The 21,764-nt window shown below is 38.2% G+C and overlaps 1 protein-coding gene across 1 annotated transcript in view; it reads left to right on the top strand.

Annotated features, from left to right (window-relative positions):
• The first annotated feature begins 4,646 nt into the window (after positions 1–4,646).
• LOC115419266 (potassium voltage-gated channel subfamily D member 3-like) overlaps positions 4,647–21,764 on the top strand; it is a 138,504-nt gene continuing 121,386 nt past the window's right edge. Inside the window, exons 1-2 of the mRNA XM_030133939.1 lie at positions 4,647–5,003; positions 5,872–7,043. Coding sequence (XP_029989799.1) covers positions 5,941–7,043 — 1,103 coding nt within the window. The 5' untranslated portion in view covers positions 4,647–5,003; positions 5,872–5,940. The remainder of the gene's footprint in view (positions 5,004–5,871; positions 7,044–21,764) is intronic.

The following is a 21,764-nucleotide window of genomic DNA, read 5'->3' as shown; positions in this document are numbered from 1 at the left end:
TCGTACCAAGTAGGCGTCTTTTCCAGGGACTGGACCAGTGTCCTCTCAATGTCCAGCAGAGCTGGGCTGCTCAGATTGCCTTGGCCCATTGTGTTGTGGGTGTAAGACTTCAGCCTTTATAAACAAGAGATGCTCCTTTCACTCCGACTTAGCCGACAGTATGATTGATTTAACTATCTACAAAACGATATTCAACTCGAACAAGAAATGATTAAATTATGTAACTGAAACACGAAAACGCTGAAATTATGTTAAATTGAAACAAGGAAGTCCAATGAGTGTGTTTTATTTACAGTGCAAGAAATGAACAAGTAATTTCATAGTGGTTTCTCTGATTTCACAGCCGAATGTGTGACAGTATTAAACTGAACTGTGTCAGTGAAGGAGTAGATCTGAAAACAGCTGTCAATCAAACGGGATTCAGCCTTTCGACTGATCCTCCAATCAGCACGTGGGATTCTGGCGTCCAGCCCGGCCGAGCTCCGCCCACAGCTCCATTCACCCCCAGAGACACCCGGCGTCCGGGGCGGGACAACATCGTGGCATTTGTCCAATTACCGTCCAGTTTTGAGGCAGTGAAAAAAAATGTTCCACTCAGTCCCATTGAAGCCCAGAGACGCCCGCAGTCTACAGACAAATGCACTGAGCAGAGACTGAATGAGAAAACAGTGCACCAGGAATGTATGAGAAGTGAACAACATCGCGTCCATTGATTTGTGATAAAGCTGATTCTGAACGAACTCGTCTGTGAGATGAACGTGTTCTAACACATTTGTAGTTAATAAAATGTCAACACAACCGTACATATTTGACCATTTAATTTTTGTAATTTTAGGGGAAGCTGAGCTTCCCTTGCAGTCTATGAGAAATCGCCACTGATTGATAGGATTAGTGGATCAACAGCTATTCAACAGTTTAGATCAGCAGATATTTTTGGTCGCTGGTGGCTGTTTGGGTCTTTATCGGTTAAAATAGTAAAATGCATATGTAATATTAAAGTTGAATATCTCATTATGCATCCACAAAAATCTAAGAATAAACATTCACAACTGTTGCCAAAGAACAAACAAGTGGTGCCAGGCACAACAAACCCCGCCCCTCACATGTATTGTAGCTTATTTTGGCACGCTAAGAGATCAAGTCCAAAGGAAACACTGTAATGTATACTTACTAAGAAAAAAAAAAAAAAAAAAACAATGGTAAGTTGCTATATTGTAAATTGCCTTCCAAAGAATGTCAGTACACTGCATTTCACCAATGCATCATCCGAACTTAATTATCAAGTTGTTTTTTTTAAGATATATAGTGTTGTTTTCATGCAAGTTTATTTTTATTTATTTTTCAGATTCTTCTTTTTAAATAAATCATAGTCTCTTTTTTTTCTTGTGGTAAATAATTTTTTTGTGCTGTTGCCCACTGGGCCATCGTAGGGCGGGGTAATAAAGAAACAAAGAAACAAACCAAACCAAACAAAAACCAAACAAAAATAATAGAATGTTCACAAAAACAATATCTCCTGAACTAAAAAGCCCAGACTGGAAAAACCAGAAACTGTCTCTAACTAGGGCTGTATTTCTGGTGGCCACCATAGTGGAGGGGGAGGAGGGGGTATTCATTTGGTTGCAGTTTTTACAAATTTACCACTAGATTTCACTAAAAACATACTGATCATTTAAGTCCAGTCATCCTACTTGAGAAAAATGCACTTACATAGCAACAATTTTCGCCTGTAGAATAAATTAACACCTTTCTGGATAGCAGGTTACACCTTTAGGGTTTTCATTTGCATTATTAAAGTAATGCCATGTGTCAGAATTATGATTTTGCCATCATTAAAAAATATGGCACAATTTCCCTTATATCACTGCATTTTAAACCACAGGTGAATGAATTTGTGCTTTTATCCATACTCCATTTATGTATGTGGCTCAGAATATTGTTGACGTAACAGAGATTGTATGTAACATGAAGATGGAAAATAATTGAGTGTGCTTCTGAAAACACCATTTGCCTCAGCATCAGAAACCTGTAGCCTATAGAGTTTACAAAGACTAGAGGAAATAGGAGACAAAGAGGGGTCATTCTACAAGGTCATGCAAAAAAAAAAAAAAAAAAACTTGTGTGATTTGGTGAGTGTATTGAGATATTGTTTCGATTTCACTCAGTTTAATTTACAAGAAACACTGCAAAGTACTGGCTTCAAAACATCAGTCCAGAAAACAATGGGTGACATCATGGTTACTCCTTCCACTTCTTACAAACAGTCTATAATACAGCTGATTGGGATTTTTTAGCTGTCTATTATAGCCATGGAAAAATCAAGACCTAACAAAAGGAGAGGGAAAAAAACAGTTTCATAATTTTACATATACAGTGCACTAATAAGTAATTTACAAATTATTTATTTTTTAACAATGCAATATTGAATACGTAGCTTGATAAATAATGCTTCAGCATCAGAAACCTGTAGCCTAGACTTTACAAAGACTGGAGAAAATAAGGGACTAAGAGGGGTCATTCTATAAGGTCATGTAAAAATAAATAAATAAATAAATAAAAACCCTTGTGTGATGTGGTGAGTGCACTGAGATGTTGTTTCGATTTCACTCAGTTTAATTTATAAGAAACACTGCAAAATACTGGCTTCAAAACGTCAGTCCAGAAAACAGTGGGTGACATCATGGTTACTCCTTCCATTTCCTACAGTCTATAATACACCTGACTGGGATTCTTTATTATAGCCATAGAAAAATCAAGACCTAAAAAAAGGAGAAGGGAAAAAACAGTTGCATAACTTTACATATACAGTGCACTAATAGGTAATTTACAAATTATTTGTGGAATAAAAATGCAGTATTGAATACGGAGCTTGATAAATAATGCCTCAGCATCAGAAACCTGTAGCCTAGACTTTACAAAGACTGGAGGAAATAGAAGAGTAGGAGGGGTCATTCTATAACAGGGGTGTCAAACTCATTTTAGTTCAGGGGCCACGTTCAGCTAAATTCGATCTGAAGTGGGCTGAACCAGTAAAATTGTCATGGCTGCAGCCAGACGCTAGTCTGGTTTTGTCTGTCTTTCATGTTTGTTTGTCACTTCCTGTTTTATTTTGTTAATTTTTCCCTCATGTGTCTTGTCTGTTGTCTTTACTTCCCTTCCTTGATTGTGTTCACCTTTTCCCCTGATTACCTGTCTCCGCCCTGATTTGTGCCACCTGTGTCTCGTTGTCTTCCCTCCCTTTTGTGTATTTAAACTCAGTCTCTTGCCCTGGTCAGACGCCAGTTTGTAACTCTTGTAGTTCTTACCAGCGTTCTGATTTTGTCTGTCTGTTTGATTACCTGTTTTTGACCCGTTTTTGCCTGCCCGGTTTTTGTCTACTGCCTGCTCCCTGTCGGTTTTGTCTGCCTCATCTGCTACCCTGGTTCTGATCATCTAGCCTGACTTCTGGTACGTGAGTTTAGTCCAACCCTTATGTCCTGTCGCCTGTTTGATAGCTTACCTGTGTATGACCTGTTTCCGCCCCTGACCTCCCTCTGCTTTTCCCTAGTCGGGAATAAGGCTCCGGTAACCGAACGGAGAAAGGGATTAACGTCCTCAGCCCGGAGGACGAATCCGAAGAGGAAGTCTCCACCAATTATCCTCAAGATTGTGTCACTCATTATCATTATCCAATTGCTTGTGAAATCTGTGACTAATAAATCCCTTGAACTTTATATTCCGCCTCTGAGTTCTGCATTTGGATTCTGTGCCTGTACTAGCGCCATTACAAAAATAATAACATAAATAATGTCAACTCCAAACTTTTCTCTATGTTTAAGAGCGAAAAAAGTACATTTACATAATGAAAATGTTTACATCTACAAACTATCCTTTCAAACAATGTGAATAGCATCAACAAACTGAAAAAAATAAGTGTAATTTTAACAATATTCTGCCTCCGTTTATACTTACAGATCACAGTGGATCTACAAACACACAAAAACATTTAGTAACAGGCAGAATCTTGTTATAATTGTATTTGCTTCTCCTAAGACATTTCAAGTTGTTCGTATTTGTTCAGGTTATTCACATTTTTTTTTGTGAAATTATACTTTGTTTTAGTGTAAATACATGAAAATATTTACATTTACAAAAAGAAACATTTGGAGTTGTCATTATGTTATTATAATAGTATTTTACTGGTCCTGCCCACTGGAAATTGAATTGGTCTGAATGTGGAACCTGAACTAAAACGACTGTTAATATCTTAGTGTAATTTTTGCATTTCATAAATTCATCCCACGGGCCAAATTGGACCATTTGGCCCCCGGGCCGCATGTTTGACACCTGCGTTCTATAAGGTCATGTAAAAAATAAAGAAATAAAACTCTTGTGTGATGCTTTGAGTGTACTGAAATATTGTCTGTTTTAATTTACAAAACTGACAGAATAAAGACAAAAGTTGAGAATCTAATGCTCCTAATGAGCTGTATTGTCCTATTGCCATACAACTACGTTTTTTTTTCTTACTGAGACATAATTTAACCGAAGTGATAGGTTGTGACGGGCACTTACGATGGTTTACGCTAGTTAGGGGGGGCTGATGATCCGGGGCTGGCACACGGAGTGAGAGAGGCGCACTTTGGACTGAGCGCTGAACAGAAGGAAGCGCGCTGCTCCTCACCGCCGCATCTCACTTTCCAAACACTGCCGGTAATAAAGAACAAAGAAGACATGATGTAGAATCCTTCAGAGTCCACCCAGACGTCCTGCCTCTCTTGGGTTTTGTTTTTTTGGGATCTCAGAGGCTGATCCGTCCTGTTCTAACGGCCGCGTTCTGACGCTCCGCTCCGAACAGGAGTCCGTCCACCGACCGGCAGAGGTGCAGCCCGTCCGTCTTCTTCATCTTCATCTTCTGGATGGGTCCGGGCTCCTCACACCTGTAACTGAGGACTTGGTCTTTGTACATAATCGGATTTTCATAATAAGAAGTGGAGGAATTGGTTCTCCCACCACTTTTATCCGTGAGTTTGTGTTTTTTTGTGTTTTTTTGTGTTTTTTTTTTTACAATTACCAGACGCATCTCAGAATGTGTGTAAATGAACCACGCATTTCATTGTGCACGAAAAAGTACACAGCTGACATCTGTGGTCACATTTACAGTGTAGTGCAGGGTTTGTTTGTATAGCAGATATTTACTTACAGTGATAAAAGAACAGATTGGTTCGTTATTTGTAATTATTTAATGAAGTGAAGTGTTCTGAATTCGACTGAGCGTTTTGTTTCATTACACCTACGGTGGTAAATCTTACGCAGGCCGCCTTCTTATTGTGAATCAACAGGTTTCAGTTCACTAACATTTTCCAAATATGTTACTTTATGGTTTGTGGTTGTCGTTGCTTTTTGTATTCAGTGTATTGTAATGATGGATTTATTCATCATTCATTATTTTATTAATTTATTCATGTTTGCAAATGTGTGTGTTAATTGTCGAGTTACTGTGCAAGACTATAATACAACAATATAAGACATTCAGATCAATGACAAATTCACTACAAATCAGCCTACTAAGACTAAAAAGACACAACCTCCCCAAACACACACACACACACACACACACACACACACACACACACACACACACACACACACACACACCCTAAACAGAACACTCCTTTCCCACACAAAAGTAAGAGCAGACAGCATTTACCTGCCATAGAGTTGTTCTTTGTTTACTGGAATGAGTGGCATTTTAGGCAGGTTGGATTTGGAGTGAAAACTGACAGGGAATCCAGTGGGAAGTAAAACTAAATGTCACCATCTTCAGTCTGTCTAAAATGCCATGATGGCAAACTGAACTGATCTGTCTTCTTTTTTCTGTATGTTTGTCAGATGCAAAATCATTTAGAGCAGAGACAGGTCTGAAGGTGAGGAGGTCTACTGTGAAGAGCCGGCTTTACAATGGCAACAGGAGTGGCGGCATGGCTCCCTTTTGCCAGGGCAGCGGCAATTGGCTGGATGCCTGTTGCCAACTGCCCCATGCCCATTGCACCCAGAGACAATAGTAAAAGACAGGACGAACTCATCATCCTCAATGTCAGCGGTCGTCGGTTTCAAACCTGGCGAACCACCTTGGACCGCTACCCAGACACCCTGCTGGGCAGCTCAGAAAAAGACTTTTTTTACAACGAGGAAACCAAGGAGTACTTCTTTGACCGTGACCCTGATGCCTTCCGAAGCATCCTGAACTTCTACCGGACCGGGAAGCTCCACTACCCCCGACACGAGTGCATCTCAGCCTACGATGAGGAGTTGACCTTCTTCGGCATCATCCCTGAGATCATTGGTGACTGCTGCTACGAAGAGTACAAGGACAGGAAAAGGGAGAATTTAGAACGCCTTCAGGATGATCAGGAGGAGAACAAGGACATGAAGCTGCCCAACATGAACTTCAGGGAGACCATGTGGCGGGCTTTTGAGAACCCCCATACTTCCACCATGGCCCTCGTCTTCTACTATGTGACTGGTTTCTTTATCGCTATCTCAGTCATCACAAATGTGGTTGAGACAGTGCCCTGTGGTTCTACTGCCAACCAGAAAGACATGCCATGTGGTGAACGTTACACAGTGGCGTTCTTCTGCATGGACACCGCCTGTGTCATGATATTCACAGTCGAGTACCTGCTGCGCTTGTTTGCAGCTCCAAGCCGTTACCGTTTCATGCGCTCAGTGATGAGCATCATCGACGTGGTGGCCATCTTGCCATACTACATCGGCCTGGTGATGACCAACAATGAAGATGTGAGCGGCGCCTTTGTGACGCTGCGTGTGTTTCGAGTATTTCGCATCTTCAAGTTCTCCCGCCACTCGCAGGGCCTGCGGATCCTAGGTTATACGCTCAAGAGTTGTGCTTCGGAGCTTGGCTTCCTCCTCTTCTCTCTCACCATGGCCATCATCATCTTCGCCACTGTCATGTTCTACGCAGAGAAGGGCTCCAGCTCCAGCAAGTTCACCAGCATCCCAGCATCCTTCTGGTACACCATTGTCACCATGACTACACTTGGGTGAGTCATAGACATACGCACACCTACATACACACAGGTAAACACACTCATTCAGGTTACAGTATGTGTTGAAGACACTTTTAATCTCCAATTTCCTCATCTGCCTGTATTTATTTAACATAGAACTTGTGTTTGTAATGGATACACTGGATACATTTTCTTGTGGTTTTATATAAATTGAATAATTTATGAAAACCACTTTGAATTTCAAATGAGCATTAAGACCGCCTGCCCCCTGCTTCAGTACGCTACAGCTTATTTGAAACTGCCAGTGTGAGTAATGGTGGGCACTGTAGTATTTATCTACAAGCACAAACACTCGTGGCTCACTTAGAGCTTGCCAAATAAGGAGATAGTGGTTGAAAATATACAATTCATTTGAGTATTAAAAAGATGCTGAGAGGCTACAGCAATGGTTACTTTGCAGTGGTACTGGGACGTCATTGAAGCAGACCTGTAGTTAGCGTGTATTTTACTTTATTTTCTATTTCCAGACTTCAGATGCATCAGATGATAGTTGTTGTTCTTAATAATGAGTCAGTGAAGACATGATCATGTAATTAGTGTGATAATACACAGCTATCTGGTAATATCTAACAGTCATTTAAAATAAAAACAGTTCACTTAGTTTTACAAATTCAAAAATAAGGTTTTGATGAATTTGTTTGTGACTGGTTTCTTTTGAAGTTTTTGCCTGCACTCTCTATTTATGCAGTGTATGTAAAAATGCACTTATATAAATTCCTAAGGAATTTATATAAGTGCATTATAAAGTCAGATTTCTCTGTGTGCCTCGAGGCAAGGTGTCCCATGAGAGAGCCTCTGTCACCTTTATTATGATTCCACTCCACTCTTAATCTTTCACACAGGCTCAGAGATTCAGTGCCATGAATGGCAGGGTGAACTTGAAAGTGTTCCTGAAGTTTGGCTGAGTAAAGCAGTCTATTATGAAGGCACAGTGGAGGAATAATTACGTTTTGGTCTCTAGATGGATTATGCTTTATCTTGAAATATAAAACAATCTTTTACAGATTGTCATTTGTAATTGGAAAATATATAAGTTTTACACTATAAGTTTGATTGCATATACATAATTTTACAGCAAATTAAGGAATGTAGTTTCAGTTTTTGGCTCTTATTCCCTTTGCATTTGGTGAGTGTTTGAATCAAGTTTGTCTGAGTTTAATGAGAACAGGAGTTCATGTTATAATGTCATGTGATCTGACATCGTAATCATTGTGTTTTAATGTGTTTAACCAGAGAGTTGAGCTAACTAGCCAGGATTCACAAGAGAGAGAAAAAAAAAAAAGATACATTAAGGATGTTTACATGCATACTAAAAGTCCATTATTATTTAGAATCACAATAATCTGAATATGGTTGGAGGAATTTTTACATTTTTGTGGAGTGTCACAAAAACTACTATTTCTATATTTCTATTTTTGTAGACAATGTTGCTATTTGCAGTTGTGATTTTAGTCTATTTGCTTTTTTATCTAAGAAATTCACAGATTATTGATAATTCTGAAATGATATATTGCACTTTTTACAATACAACAAAAATGAACTTGTGATCTGTCTACACTAATATGGATTTTTGCTATACAGTTTTCTACCTTTATGATTCTTTTTTCATAAAAATTCTGTCCACACAACCTTTGTTTTTACAAAATATCTTAGTTCATACAATGCTAAGACAACCACAAACACTCATGTCAAACCACTGTTTGTGCTGGATTTCATTCTGTAGACACCACAGACTTCAATAGTATTGGAAGCAGCAGATGCAGAGGCTTTAGTCCGTCATGAAATTGAGCAGTGATGAAGTTACAATCTTACCTTAACTTGTTGGTTTGATTTGTTGTACTCTGTTCTTTATATTATATAGTTCTGGCCACAGCACAACTATATGTGTTTGTCTCCCAAAAGTCTTCATGGTGAGTGACATCTACTGCTGGTAATACATTGACGTATACATCTGTATGACCTTTAGTTGATGTTCCAGATGAAGGTTCATAACGTAACAGTAGGTGTAAGTAGGGCTGTGCAATTAATCGAAATTCAATTACGATTTCGATTATTACACGCAACGATTACAAAAATTATGTAATCAAGAAAAAATGATTATTAATTTTGAGTCGTTTTAATTCACGCGCACGCAAGCTAGCATGAGCTGCTCTGCCCCGCCCCCCTCTAAGCTACTGCTGCCTGCTAGCCGGCAGGTCCACCCCAAGAGGAAAGTTGTACCTAGTGGTCTGGAAAATGGCAGGAGAATCACTGCAGAAGTGCTTGGTAAACAAAAAAGGCAAGTCAAATTCAATTGTATGGAATCACTTTAGGTTTGATGAAGAAGACGAAGAGCAAAAACACATCACGTGCAAAAAGTGTTTCGTAGTTGTGTCCGCACCGACCGCTAACACAACAAACCTTTTTAACCATCTAAAGTTTAACCACCGCCACCTTTATCATAATCTTATGAAAAACCTAAAACACATAAAAACAACTCCGTCTACAACTTCGTCCGCAATGCAATCTTCAGTTTCCGAATCTCTTTACGCTGCAACTCCCGTATTAACCTAACCTAACCTAACCCGTACAACCCTAACGTACGTATTCTAGATGGCTGATGTATACAGAAGGCCTTAACTGAAACCTCACGGCACGCCACTGAACTTACTATGTTTCATACTACATTGAACATACTTGAATTTATAATTTGCACTTTACATGAGCTGTTTTTTTTTTTTTTTAATTGCTACAGTTCTATGGCAAGTCTATAGCAGTTTAATTACAGTGCACTATTTATTTACAAAAGGAAACATACTTGAATTTACAGTACACTTATTTGCATTCAAAGATTTTTTTGTTTCGTACAAAAGTGAACATACTTTGTTTTAGTGGTTAAAAGCTTTATTATGTTTAAAGAGTATATTTTACATTGTTTTGCAAGAAAAAAATAAACAACTTTAAGGTTAACAAATAATCGTTTTTAATAATCGTGATTTCAATTATTGCTAAAATAATCGTGATTATTTTTTTTTTCTATAATCGAGCAGCCCTAGGTGTAAGTGTATTGCAGTGTGTCACTATTGTTCTTAAAATTCTTCACTTTGAAAGGCATTTAAAAAAAATTTCCAATGTCGTGACATTGGAGAACATTGTCACGCTCTGGAAACCTGTTCTGCATAATGTGTTTATATGTAGATGAGAGGTGCAAACATTGAAAAAATGTAAAATTTGTAAAATATGCTTTAGAATTAGAGTAAACAGGGCAATAAAATAGTAAAAAAATAGAGAAATGTTTTTAAAAAATGCTCTAAAAAAAGCTGTGACTTTAATTCAACTTGTTGTACAGTTTTCCATGGTACCTCTCTCTGCTCTGAAATACAACCATACCCAGACTGGACCTTTAACTTACACCTTTAGTGATTATATAACTGCACAAAGTGATTCCATGAGTTATGCAGCTCTGATTCTGAATTTAACAGATGTCATGGTCTCAATGGTGAGTTCCAGTACGTCTTCACACATGGTCACATTCACTGTCAGCTGAGCTGAACACAAAGATCTCCTCTAGCAGAGACACAAACTCCAACGAGAAGTCCATATGGAAGATAAAACAATTCTACTTAGAAACAGTACAGTATCACCAGGGTTTTGGATATGCCCATTGGGTCAATTCCTGGTTTGCTGGTCCAGTCCAGTATAGACGCTGGGGCTGCACGATTAATTGATTTTAAATTGAAATTGGATTTTTAAATTAGGACAATTTGGAAATCATCAAATTGATTTCATCTCTCTTGTGCCTCCGGGCAGCGTGCCTGCGGGCTACTGTAGGCTCCTCCTCCTATCTGTGAGAGTGGTCTTTCACAGAAGTCTGTATATTAACTATGAACCTTAAATCTGTGATGGGCCCGTAGTAGTGATACCAATGTAAGCCTTGGTTTCACGCACAGATCACCCAATTCAAATATAACTGCATGGGGATCACTCATCTTATGTTGTCCCACACAGATCCGTACAGTACCGTTTTCTTCCAATCCGGGTCACGGGGGCAGCAGCCTCAGCAGAGTAGCTCAGACAGCCCTCTCCCCAGCCACATCCACCAGCTCCGGGGTAATCCTGAGGCGTTCCCAGGCCAGGCCACAGATATAATCCCTCCAGGGGGTTCTAGGTTGGTCTCCTCCACGCACAGATCCCCCAATTTAAATATAACTGCATGGGGATCACTCATATTACGTGGTCCACGCACACACGCATGCATGACTGATGCCTGTCACTGACCTACATTGGTATATCTTCTGTGAGCCCATCACAGCATTTTTGGGGGTTCTGTGATACCATCACAGATTTGAAATAGGGAGCGGTGCCTTGCATTGTGGGCTGCTCACAAAAATTGCATGCCGACTTCTGTTATCTTTTGTAGTTTTACCCAAAAATTGAAATCGAAAATTGAGTTTTTAGAAGAAAAAAATCAAGATTTAATTTTTGGCCAAAACCATGCAGCCCTAACAGATGCTTAAACTCACTGAACTGACATTTGCCATTGCGACTGTTTGTGTCAAATTAAAAAGTGTCCCACAGCCTGATTGCAACAGCGTCTCAGCACTAGTTCCACTTGGGTTTGTGCAATAATAAACGACATGAAGTGATGACCATAATCTACATCATAATACTGGAAGGTATTAGAGTATCTATGTGTGTGTGTGTGTGTGTGTGTGTGTGTGAGTGTGTGTGTAGGTGTGTGTGTGTAGGTGTGTGTGTGTGTGTGTGTGTGTGTGTGTCTGCACAGTTCTGAGAAACTGAGACGTTTTTACCTGGCCAATTTGGTACCTACAGTTGAGGAATAGTCCAATCTCCACATTAAATATCTTGGCAAGTTGATAGAACCAATATTTTGGGAGATAATATTCATTTTGGAATACAATAGCCTTACAATCATGTTGCTCAGTTGGCTGAAAGCGCAGTACCACGCTGCGTGATGGAAAATAAAGTTAAAAACAGGAACGACGCATTTACTAACTTCAGTCCCTAGATATCGGTATTAATATGACCCGTGGTTCCCCACAGGTCAATGCGCTAGTATTGTTATATTGTTACAATTAGAGTTATGGAGCTGCTATTGTCTGATGCACCATTAGTGATTTACTAGTGAGCTGAATCTGAGGGAGGAAGATGATGGACACAGTACATGATGTGTTTGGTTACTACAAAGTTTGTGTGTTATTTGGGGTGAAATAAAAGGGAAATGAGAGAGTAAAACTGCAACAATATGACAATGTGGCTGATTTAAAGCTGACAAAAGAAATAAACCCAAAGACATAGATCAGGGGTGTCCAATTCTGGTTCTCGAGGGCCGGTATCCTGCATGTTTTAGATATTTCTCTCTTCCAGCACACCTGACAATCATTATCAGGCTCAGGCAGAGCTTGATGATAGGCTCATCATTTGAATCAGGTGTGTTGGAAGAGCGATACATCTAAAACATGCAGGATACCGGCCCTCGAGGACCAGGATTGGACACCCCTGACATAGATGATCCAGAACTGTAGGAAAGAAGTCTTGACAAGGAAATCATTGCAAACCTGATGACAGTGTGGCTTCAGTCTTCCATGGTTAGCTCTACTCTCAACAGAGCTGAAGATAGTGCTGTTTCAACCTGCTTCTTATTCTTATTATTTCCTGCTGGTTTGATTTTGTCACACCCACATAGAGGTGCATTACTGCCCCCAAGTGTAATTGAGTTGCTTTCTACTCAGTCTGAGGTTTTGGTAGTCTCATTTCTTCTCCTCTGCTGAGTGGAAGTGTGACACCCAGTGGCAAAATCCAGCCCAGTCCTTATGCCGACATACGAAAACACTGACCTGTTAACGAAAGTGTCAAAGAGTGAGGGTTAATTTGCACAGTGGAATTGCCCGTGAATGCAAAAGTTTGACATAGAGCCTCAGCTATCTATTGTTTTTTGTAATCAATTAATTTGATGTTGATTACATGTTGATTACATTACATGATGTTGATTAAGTTGATATATATATATATATATATATATATATATATATATATATATATATATATATATATATACATGAACAGTAGACAAGTCAAAAGACATCTACAAACAATATGTGTAGTGCAGTCTTCAACACATTTGTATCCAACTGACTAACTTGCTAACAACTTAATATATAACTAACATACAACTTAAAAAAATGAAGCCAAATATTTTTAACGTTTGTCTGAAAGCTTAAAAGTTCTAGCCTTGAGCTTCTACTGGACCAGTAGAACTCCAGTTAAAAGGAGTAAATGATGGTTACAATGAAGAAAAGTGAGCATATGGACATTTTCTTTCTTTTTGTCCTTGTTCTTCTGAGTGATGGTCCATGTTGTTTGTGTTGATCCTGGCATCATATGCGTCACAGTAAGTGTCCATGTGAAACACAACATTGGAACCAATATTTACTGGCAGAAAAATGAAGGAAATGAAGCTTCGATTCAGAAAATTGTAATCAAATAAATTGTTTTAATAGATTTGAGGTGATTAATAAATTAATCGTTTCAGTTGTAGTTTGAAAACATGAATATCTATTTAAAAATAAACATATTCATTCCTGCTCTCCTCTGTTTCTGCACGAGGACAGTCCATCCCTCTTTGTGTTGTAAGGAATGGTGAGTGAAGAAAGTATTGTCAGTGGCACAACCTCACTGTGATATAGGGTTTGAACAGTGGCGGTTCGTCAATAGACACCCACCTGTCTCACATGACGAAGAAGACGATAGGAATCACCTAAAATAATTTTACAAAACATTAATATTGAAATAAATGAGCTGTACATGATACAGCCCATGAGTACCGTGTATAATCTACATTCAAGTGTAGTTTGAAAATGTTTTCGGTCATTTTGTGGGCAGTCAAGTGACATGTTTCCTGTTTAGGGCTCAAAAATCTGCACCCGAGGCTCGTCCTTTGGGCGAAGTCAAGAGAAGGTTAACATATGGTCAAAAAATTTTTATTACAATAATCTACACCAAACTTCTATATTTGGGTAGGTAATTACTTAAATTTTTTGGAAAATGTATTTTGAAATGAGAAAAAAATTCGTGAAAAAATTTTTTGAGGCATTTTATGAGTGTGAATGTCTGGAAAGTGACAAGGTTTTCTGCTGTCATTCAGGGTTCATTATATAAACTATCATAAATAAAGTACATTTATTCCAAATACACTGATATTTGACTATTATATTATTTATGTCATATTCTAAACACACAGTGTTTAAAATTAGTAAATGCATATATCTATGCAAAATACATTTGAATATAACATTAATTTTATTTGTATGTTGTAAATATTATGGAAAAAGTATATGATATTGATAATTAAAATGAAAGTATTTAATTTGATATTTACTTTTGTTGTCCATCTGTGATGCTGCCATTTGTCAAAACTCCTGCTATTTAGGTATGATAAAATATTTTTTCCCTCTAACCAATTATTAGGTTGTAAAATAGAGGGTTTAAGGTATACTCTGAATAAATTTTAGGATGAAAATGTCATAGGAATTTCACTTTTGAGAACTTTGTAATTCTTGCAAAAAATAGACGTTCATTTTTTGTCCATCTGTGACACAATAGTTTATGTTTTTCATTGAAAAATATTTGAAACAAAATTTTGCCCTTTAAGTATGTTTAAGATGGCATTTAGACCTTTCCAATTATGTTTAATATTTGTCTTAAACTGTCTGGTTCAAAAGTTATGAATCTAAAAGTAGTGGGCTGCCCATCCGTGATGCCCTTGACCTCGCTCCTTTACCATAATAGACTCTCGTTATAAATGGTGCGTGTGCAGTAGACTCCCTCCAATACAAGAGATAGGAGAGCCTTGGGGGGGGGGGGGGGGGGGGGTGAGGGGTTGTGCTCAAGCACCACCCACATCCCAAAAACAATTACGAGCTTCCTCAGAAATACAATCAGTGAATAGGTCTGCTGGTAATACCACAGATGTGTTTATAAGCAGCAGGTTGCCTGCACTACATTCACCACTGGTCTAAACGCATTGTCCATATTATCAGTGGAAAAGACACTTGTCAGGGACATGTCTGACTTTAACAATAGATTCATGGAAAAATTTGCATATTTGAAGGATAGATGGTGAAATTTACATATAAAAAATGGCAATGGCTACTGCCACAGTACTGTGGCACAAAATATTGGTTTGTCTATTGCCACAGACCAATCAAATGTCAACATCTGTACTAGAGCCAATCATGGCTGCTGTTACATGAACTCATCAGCCTCTCATTGTCATAGTACTGTGGTGATATATGGTGTGTACTTCAGTGCATTCTTTTGTGCATTTTGCTACAACAGTACTGTGGCAATTGATGGAAGAAATGACAAATTGGTTATAGTATAGAATAGGAAATATTGTTCTAAATACTCTATATGTTGTTTTATGGTGTTCTTTGCTCTGGAATTGAACCTGCATCTTCTGGGTTGCAGTCTGATACGTTACTGAGTGAGCTAAATGTCTGCTGTGTCTCAAGTTGACCTATTCGCTATATGATTGCCTCGGTACTTTTGCGGGATGTAAGTTGCCAGTCTAGACATGATATAACAAAGGCGCTGATTGGCTCTGTGGTAATAGACAAACCGATATTTCGTGCCACATTACTGTGTCAATAGCCACTTTGATAAAAAAAAATACATCACTGAAAACACATACTGTGTATTTTAATTTTTATTGAAATTAGTATTTTAAAATAGTGGTGCATGTGCTTTGGTGTATCCTAGTGGTGATATGTGGTTACAGTGCATTCAAAAACTGACTTGTATACTGCACTGCACAAAAAAATAATTTCACCAGTTGCCACTGAGCTTGAATATGCCTCAATGTCCTTGGGAAAGCATAGACAGGACCATCACAATCACAATCACAAACATGGACAGGACCTTTGACTAGCAGAAGAAAATATGTTTTTCTGTACCAAAAGCCAGTTTTGACCTTTAGTTTCCTTCAGTTTGTAATCAGCATATTGGTCCATCTGTCTGTCTGTTATCGTTTTATTTCCAGAGCATAACAACCAATTCAGTATTTTTCTGCCAAATGATCAAACTAATCACTCATGTGTTGGAGTGGTGCATTTGGTATCTTGTTTGTCGTGTGACCGTGCTGTGTGCTGTGCCATTTGACACCACTTTGTTATGGAGCAAAACGCTTTGATTTAACAAAAAAAAAATTTGGTGAAGTACTCATATCATATTGGAGAAATAATTCGACTTCTCAGCTGTCAGTGCTAAAGCTCAGTGATACTAAACTAACATCACCAACAAGTCTCACTTTTTGACATTGTTTGCTGTTTTCTGTTAGCCCATAATGTTCATAATTGAGAAAGACCTGCTCGGAATCATGTCATCAATGTGGATGTGTTGTGGTATACATAAAACTTTCTATCCTCTCCTTGGAAATTAAACTTGTTTCATAAGCCACAGACAAATAGGCAGCTATTTGTTCATCAGGTTATTTTCAATGTCATGTTGTTTGCTTTGGACAAATAATGAAAGGGAAATCAAATGAAAAGTCATCCAGTGCTGTCCAGACCACTATGTGCCATTAGTCTCCTCCACTGTTAAAGACTTGAATGGGCTGCCTGGTCTCACCTTTTCTACTGTATATGAGTGTGTTTGTGTGTGATTATGTGTGTTGTTAGTGTTATGAGAGTCTTTTGTAGCACACATTGAAAAGGATAGAAATCCTAACATGAAAGCATTATGTAAATTGTGAACTGTGAACAATGGGTTTGAGTATGAAGCCATTATACCTAACACAACTGACAGCAGTAAGAGTCCATCTCCAGCTCCACTCAAGCGATCTCCATGATCGACCAAGGACAGTCATTTACAATTAGGACTCTTTTCAACAGTTGCATGTCCTAGCTTTATGCTATAACTTCGTGAGTGCTGAAGTTTTCCATATTTTGCTTTAAAACCTCTGGACATATTAACATACTCAATATATGAAACTGAATTAGCCCTGGGGAACAATAGAGTCCATCTGTATCTGTATGAATATTAAAACCAGTGTAAAGGTAATATACTGTTTATTTACACAGTTTACTCTTCATAGACAGATTGTGTTAGTTTTGTATTTTCATTTGTAAAAAAGAATGTGTTATTAAAATATTCAGTAATATTTTACACTCTGGTATAAAATTCATGGTATATCTATAAATATATAAACATACCACAAATTCCATCTGTTCTTCCATCCGTCCTTCCGTCTGACTGACTGAGATTTTTGCCCATCCGATTTCTCAGACACTATTCACCCGATTCTTTTCAAATTTCACACACATATTCTTTATCACTAGGAGAGGTGTAGTGCACAGGTTGATGCTGGAATGTAAATTTTTGGATTTTTATTTTTTTTATTTTTTTACACATTTTCACAGGTCTCGGACATTATTCACTTGATTCTTTTCAAATTTCACACACATATTCTTTACATGTGCCCCTCTCTCCATTTTTTTTTTAATTTTTTTTTGTACAAATTTTGTATACGTTTTGAAAAAGATTGAATGTTAAGAATAAAAATGAACCCCTGGGTAGGCAGAATATCAATGAGCAGGAGGGTTAAAGTTTTATGTGACTGGGCGGTGGTATTAGTAAGCTCTGCTCACTTTTTCACTTATTTTAACTAAAATCTAGACCAGACTTGCTGTTCTGCCCAACTACATTACAGTACTAATATGCTCAATTATTGCATATGCATTTTTTCTGATGTATCTAGTATAAATATAGGATTTATTTTTTCTTTTATTTTTATGAATGAAATAAACTAACCTAAACTAAATATATAAAACAAGCCAGGCAGGTACAGTCCCAATATTTACTTTGCACAGCTCCAACTAGCATTAACAAAACAGCAGTAATGATGTGTAATGATACTTAGTGCCCCATAATGTGCAGTGACAGAGTTTTATCTCTCCATAATTACGACTCTAAGTGAGCATGCAGCAGCCTGTCTCAGTGTTCCCCTGCTTGCCGCCTGTCACTGTTTACCTGCTAAAAGGTGATGAAGTCACCAATAGCACATCTGTCTGCACACATTAAAAATCACAAGGGAAAAAAAAAAGTAATTTTCTCTGGATATACAGTACATGAAGAGAATAAAATGAGTGTTTCTAGTTTCTTGAGCTGGTCTTTTCCTCACAAAATTACTACTCTACTCCAGTTGTATTTGCAGGTACTTACATCTGTGTCTGGAACAGAATTGAAGCCAGGACTGGGTGATATTAGGAAATTCAGGAACATGAGTAGAGCTGTAGAACTGCAACTGCAATGATTCTATTCATTGTTAATTAAGATATTCAATTTACTATCACAGAGAAGCTGGAATCAGAGAATTTACACTTTAGACTCTATCTTTTCAAACCAATTACTGATTATCAAAGTAATTGTTAATTACTGTAGTACTGATAGCACTCTTCAATATAGTGATGACAATATGATACTAATGACACCAATTAATCTAAGGCTAGCTGAGCTGTCAAATGTAGTGTGAATACATGGTGAATACATGGTCCATGATGCCATGCATCCATCTGATTGGTCAAATTTTCCTGTGCGAATTCATGCCTGTAAATTAAAGACAAAAGCAAACAGTACGCCCATTTTTTTTTTCTAATTTAACTTAGAGTCTAGTTGTCATATGTTGGATTCTGTTTGCATAGATGCCTGACAAAAATTAAGAGAATATGAACTAAATTAACTAGCTAAATGTTTGCATTTTGACTTTGAGTGCATGCCTTAAAAGATACAAAGTTATACCTACAAATTATATATAGGATATCATGTGGCCAAGGTTTCAACAGGTTTTTATCCACTTAAATGCACTGCAAATCGTGCTCACTGTGATGGTTGTAGGAAATCTAGCATCGCTACACACAACATATTGCAGAAAGTAACCTTTCCAAATTGAATTCCAGCAAAATCTAATTCCATCTTTGCCCCCAGTTACACAAGTGTTCCTCATTAAGATGGAGTGTAACATTTCACGTTCAACATTTGTGCATCAGTGTGCATCATAGTAGTTACAGTATGCAGTGTACTCTGAATGTAAATTGCGACATGTATACTGGCATGTTAATAACTAAAGATCTAAGCCGGAGATGCTGGCAGCTGAAAGTCAAGCATCGCAACTATTTCATCAGATTGTATGTTGTCTTACAGTTTCAAAGGGTGCATATCTTTATGGTTAATGCATATAATTTACTCACACATACACAACCATCAGCTTTGATCTGGTCTCGCTGTTATGACCTGCCTCCCTGCGTCCTCTCCACGTCGGCAGGAGCCCAGACAACACAGCGCAGCAGTTCTGGGTAATGGGCTGGAGCTGAGGGAGATGAGTGAGAGGAAGGGACTGATTGGCTTTATAATCAAGCACTTTTACTGTCCAGGAACAGTGGTGTTAAATCAACCTCAGGTGGCTGATAAAAGGATCTGGATTGAATCTCAGGGAGGTTGACTCCCCGCTGCTGCCTGCCGGCACTGACGCTGTTGGAGCCGACCAGATACCCGGTCAACGGCATCATTGGGACGGTATCCAAAAGATTGATGGGGACAGGAGAAAGCCCGTTCTGCCTCTTTTCTTTCCCTCCTTAACTGTCTTGCTCTCCCCCACCTCCCTCAGCCCCCATGAATCTCCCAGGGGAGCGCCTATTTTGAGAACACAGGCTTTTTTGTGTGAGAGGGAGTTATCTTTTTCCACTACAATCTGATAACCCTTGAAGCACAATGAATGAAAGTGATCATTTTTACCTGCATGACAGGTGCAGAGAAAGCAAAGGTTCATTGGCATGCCAGCAGCTCTCCCAAGTCTCCCAAACCACTAAAAACATTATTAACCCAATAATGAGAGAAATATTAATGAGGTGTGCATTGAAATCTGACTCTGGTGTTATAATTAGAGTGATTCTCCCAGTTGTAGAGTCCTGGTCCTGGACCAAGGCTTCTTCTATTGCAGAAAGTGAGAGAAAATGTTGTTATGCATGTAGGTCATGTTCTCATCTCTGCCTTAATCAGTGGCTATATATAATCTGCTTCTTTCTTCTGAGAGACTTTTAGCTCACTCCCTTCTGTGTTCTCTGCTCAACATCTCTATTAGACAAAGTGGACTGGGCCTAGGGGCCAAGGCAGGAAGAGAGAGGTCAGACGAGTTGTGCTTTAGGTTCACAAGATCTATGGGTGGTCAGAATATGAAGGATGAGGCTGAGAAAGTTGAATTAAAACTTATTTTTCTGGGTAAGAGCCTGTAACAGGTAAAATATGTTTTTGGTTTATACTGTTTGTTGTAATGTCTTTGGTGTATCTATCCAACTAAAAACATTATGCAGTAGTTTAGTTTAGTTTTATTTTATTTGTAGTTATTAATTAAAGTTATCATTATTAGGCTCAATTAGAACCAGTTACAGTTTAATCAGCCTTGGCCTCTGATTGGTTGAAATCCTAAACAGCCATGTGTAACTTTGGTTAAAGATTTAGGAGGATTTAATCTGCAGAAACTAAAAGCAATATTTAGAATGTTTTCATCAGTGTACTATATAATCCCCTAAAAATAACAATTGGAATAAGTCTTTTCATGTACAGGGTGAGTGGATCTCCTCCATGGAGTCGTCCATGTTGTGCTTCTGTGTATCTACAGTATGTCAGAGTCCGTCTGTGTTGTGATGTCATCCAGTATTAAGGGGCCTTAACATCTCCTTTATCCTAGATGCGATTTGTCAAAAAAACAGAGGAGCAGGGGCAGTTTTATATGCAGGGGTACAGTCTGTACCTAGCGTAACTAAACAAAACGAAAGTGAAACTTTACATACTTTCAACGTCCAACTCCCGGATTCTATTCCTCTATTATGCAACGGATCTTAGACGAAATTTTCACAACTTCTAACCTGTATTGACTGGACACACAAATGCTGGACCCCATGAATTTGTCTCATTTACCCCCCCTTTACGGTGCTCCAGTGCACGGGAATGAATTCTGAGACTACCAACAGTTCAGTTCAGGTGAACGTTAGTGCCAGTAATGTAGGATATAGGTGTAAGAAAACTCAGTCACAACCCACCTGTTATTTCAGTTGGTTGGTTGTCCCCCCAAGGATGAAATTGATTTAGCAGAAGTAGGGATGTAAACACCCCCCCACCAACAAATCGCACCCTGCCTATATCCCATAACACCACAGGCCTAGAAAAAAACCCAAAGGATTTGGATATTGCACCGTTATGATACATAATATCATTAAAAACATCCAAGGATACTTCAGGATTCAATGTATTTCAGTGCATAAACGGCATTATCTTTGTTTGAGGAACATTTTTAAGATGTTGCAGTAATTTTCTTATACATTTCTTGATAAACTGGTGATCCATCTGTGTTTATCTTTGCTCCTAAAGGACTAGTATTACTTTTGGAACAAATCATGTTTGCAATCACCTGTTTACATCATCTGTTTCTCATTCTATTATTATTTCATTATTTTTGACTGTTTGTTATTCCTAATTGCCTTTGTCCTGTGAATATGAGGAATAGATGTATATCTACAAACAAATGATAAAACATATAATCTCTTAATCTATAATATATATAATCTATAATTTATCATGCATGTTTTGCATGTTCATATTGTCTACAATGAAATACAAGTCAGACTATTTTTTTTTCCTTTT

This window comes from Sphaeramia orbicularis, chromosome 5 (genome assembly GCF_902148855.1).
Source record: "Sphaeramia orbicularis chromosome 5, fSphaOr1.1, whole genome shotgun sequence".
Classification (NCBI taxonomy): Eukaryota; Metazoa; Chordata; class Actinopteri; order Kurtiformes; family Apogonidae; genus Sphaeramia; species Sphaeramia orbicularis.
This window is presented reverse-complemented; position numbering and strand designations above follow the sequence as displayed.